The sequence below is a fragment of the Mandrillus leucophaeus genome, unplaced genomic scaffold (assembly GCF_000951045.1).
Source record: "Mandrillus leucophaeus isolate KB7577 unplaced genomic scaffold, Mleu.le_1.0 Scaffold170, whole genome shotgun sequence".
In the NCBI taxonomy this organism is placed as follows: Eukaryota; Metazoa; Chordata; class Mammalia; order Primates; family Cercopithecidae; genus Mandrillus; species Mandrillus leucophaeus.
In genome coordinates, this window is record NW_012101699.1 from 344,141 (window position 1) to 346,389 (window position 2,249).

At 61.8% G+C, this 2,249-nt stretch overlaps 1 protein-coding gene across 1 annotated transcript in view; it reads left to right on the forward strand.

Moving 5' to 3' along the window:
• Positions 1–278: 278 nt before the first annotated feature.
• Positions 279–2,249, forward strand: part of FLT4 (fms-related tyrosine kinase 4) — a 40,952-nt gene continuing 38,981 nt past the window's right edge. The window contains exons 1-3 of the mRNA XM_011976886.1: positions 279–370; positions 1,579–1,823; positions 2,019–2,131. Coding sequence (XP_011832276.1) covers positions 294–370; positions 1,579–1,823; positions 2,019–2,131 — 435 coding nt within the window. The 5' untranslated portion in view covers positions 279–293. The remainder of the gene's footprint in view (positions 371–1,578; positions 1,824–2,018; positions 2,132–2,249) is intronic.

Below are 2,249 nucleotides of genomic sequence, written 5' to 3' on the forward strand. Positions count from 1 at the left end.
GTTTGGTCCAGGGTGGTGTGTAGGTGAGGATGGCGGCTGTGGGGCAAGGCAGGGTGAGCCTATGGGAGAGGTTCGTGGCTGTCTTGGGGCCTGGGGACTGGTGCTGCTCACGGTGCACATGGTGAGGCCAGGCCACACCGCGCTGGCTGAGAACCTGGGCTGCTTCGGCCCCACAGCGGGTCCGCTCTTGTGATGCAGAATGCCCAACCATGCCCGATCAACGTCGTGTGAACTCACGACCCAGCACCACGCTGACCTTGTCTCCCACCCCAGGCCTGGCGAGTGGCTACTCCATGACCCCCCCAACCTTGAACATCACAGAGGAGTCACACGTCGTCGACACCGGTGACAGCCTGTCCATCTCCTGCAGGTACGGGTTCCCTCTCCTACTGGCAGGCCAGGGAGGCTGGAGAAGCCCAAGGCAGGAGGTGGTGGCTGAGGACCCAGATGGCAGCCCCTCCCAGGGCAGAGTGGCCTCGGGGCTGTGGAGTCTCCCAGGCTGTGAGTGACTTTTGTCCTCCCCAGCCTCAACCATACACCCCCATCAGCATTTCTTTTCTTTTCTTTTCTTTTTTGGAGACAGAGTCTGGCTCTGTCACCCAGGCTGGAGTGCAGTGGCGCAATCTCAGCTCACTGCAAGCTCCACCTCCTGGGTTCACACCATTCTCCTGCCTCAGCCTCTGGAGTAGCTGGGACTACAGGCGCTGCCACCACCCCTGGCTAATTTTTTGTTAGTGGAGACAGGGTTTCACCGTGTTAGCCAGGATGGTCTCAATCTCCTGACCTCATGATCCGCCCACCTAGGTGTCCCAAAGTGCCAGGATTACAGGCATGAGCCACCGTGTCCTTTTTTTTTTTTTTTTTTTTGAGACGGAGTCTCACTCTGTCGCCCAGGCTGGAGAGCAGTGGCGCAATCTCGGCTCACTTGCAAGCTCCGCCTCCCGGGTTCACACCATTCTCCTGCCTCAGCCTCCGGAGTAGCTGGGACTATAGGCACCCGCCACCACGCCCGGCTTATTTATTTATTTATTTATTTATTTATTTATTTGTATTTTTGGTAGAGACGGAGTTTCACTATATTAGCCAGGATGGTCTCGATCTCCTGACCTCGTGATCCGCCCGCCTTGGCCTCCCAAAATGCTGGGACTACAGGCTTAAGCCACTGTGCCTGGCCCCTCATCAGCATTTCATATGGGGCCTCATCTCCCTGCACCCCACTCCTGACATCTCACACTGACCCCAGGCCACTTCCCAGGTCATCTGCACCCACTCCCAGCCACCCTGGGAGCCACCCACTGGGGCCCCAGAGGTGGTGTCTCCCCACCTTCCCAGCTGTGATCCGAGGCCTGTGCTTGTCTGCAGGCCAGTCTGCCACACCAGCCCCAGGAGCCCAGTCGAGGCCCAGGGGCCAGGGAGTGCCCTGCCCCGGGCAGGGTCTATAGTGTGCGCCCAAACCCTGGGCAGTTCCATGCTCCGGGTAAGACAAGCCTGGTGAGGCTTGGCCTGAGGGAGGCTCCTCAGGGATAGTCCCCATGGGCTGCCGCTGGGGCCCACCTGACCACTCCTGTCCTCTGCCAGGGGACAGCACCCCCTGGAGTGGGCCTGGCCAGGAGCCCAGGAGGCACCAGTCACTGGGGACAAGGACAGCGAGGACACGGGGGTGGTGCGAGACTGTGAGGGCACAGATGTCAGGCCCTACTGCAAGGTGTTGCTGCTGCGTGAGGTGCACGCCAACGACACAGGCAGCTACGTCTGCTACTACAAGTACATCAAGGCCCGCATCGAGGGCACCACGGCCGCCAGCTCCTACGTGTTCGTGAGAGGTGAGACTTGGAGGCAGGCCAGGCTGGGGCAGGGTCCCGGGCAGCTGGGGCCCACACCGCCCCCAGCCTGTGGACCCCGGGCTGGCAAGAGGAGAGAACGGGGCCCCACCTGCTCCAGCACCGCCCAGCCCCATGGAGCCCTCCCCCAGCCTGGCCGCCACAGCCCTTCCCCAATACCTTGCTCCCTCTCCACAGACTTCGAGCAGCCCTTCATCAACAAGCCCGACACGCTCCTGGTCAATAGGAAAGATGCCATGTGGGTGCCCTGTCTGGTGTCCGTCCCTGGCCTCAACGTCACGCTGCGCTCGGTACGGTTACACCCCTACCCCCACCCCCACCCCGGGATCCGGCCCCACCCCCACCCCGGGATCCGGCCCTCCAGTCCCACCCCTGGGAAAGGCAGCTGCCCGTCTGGCCAGGAGCAAG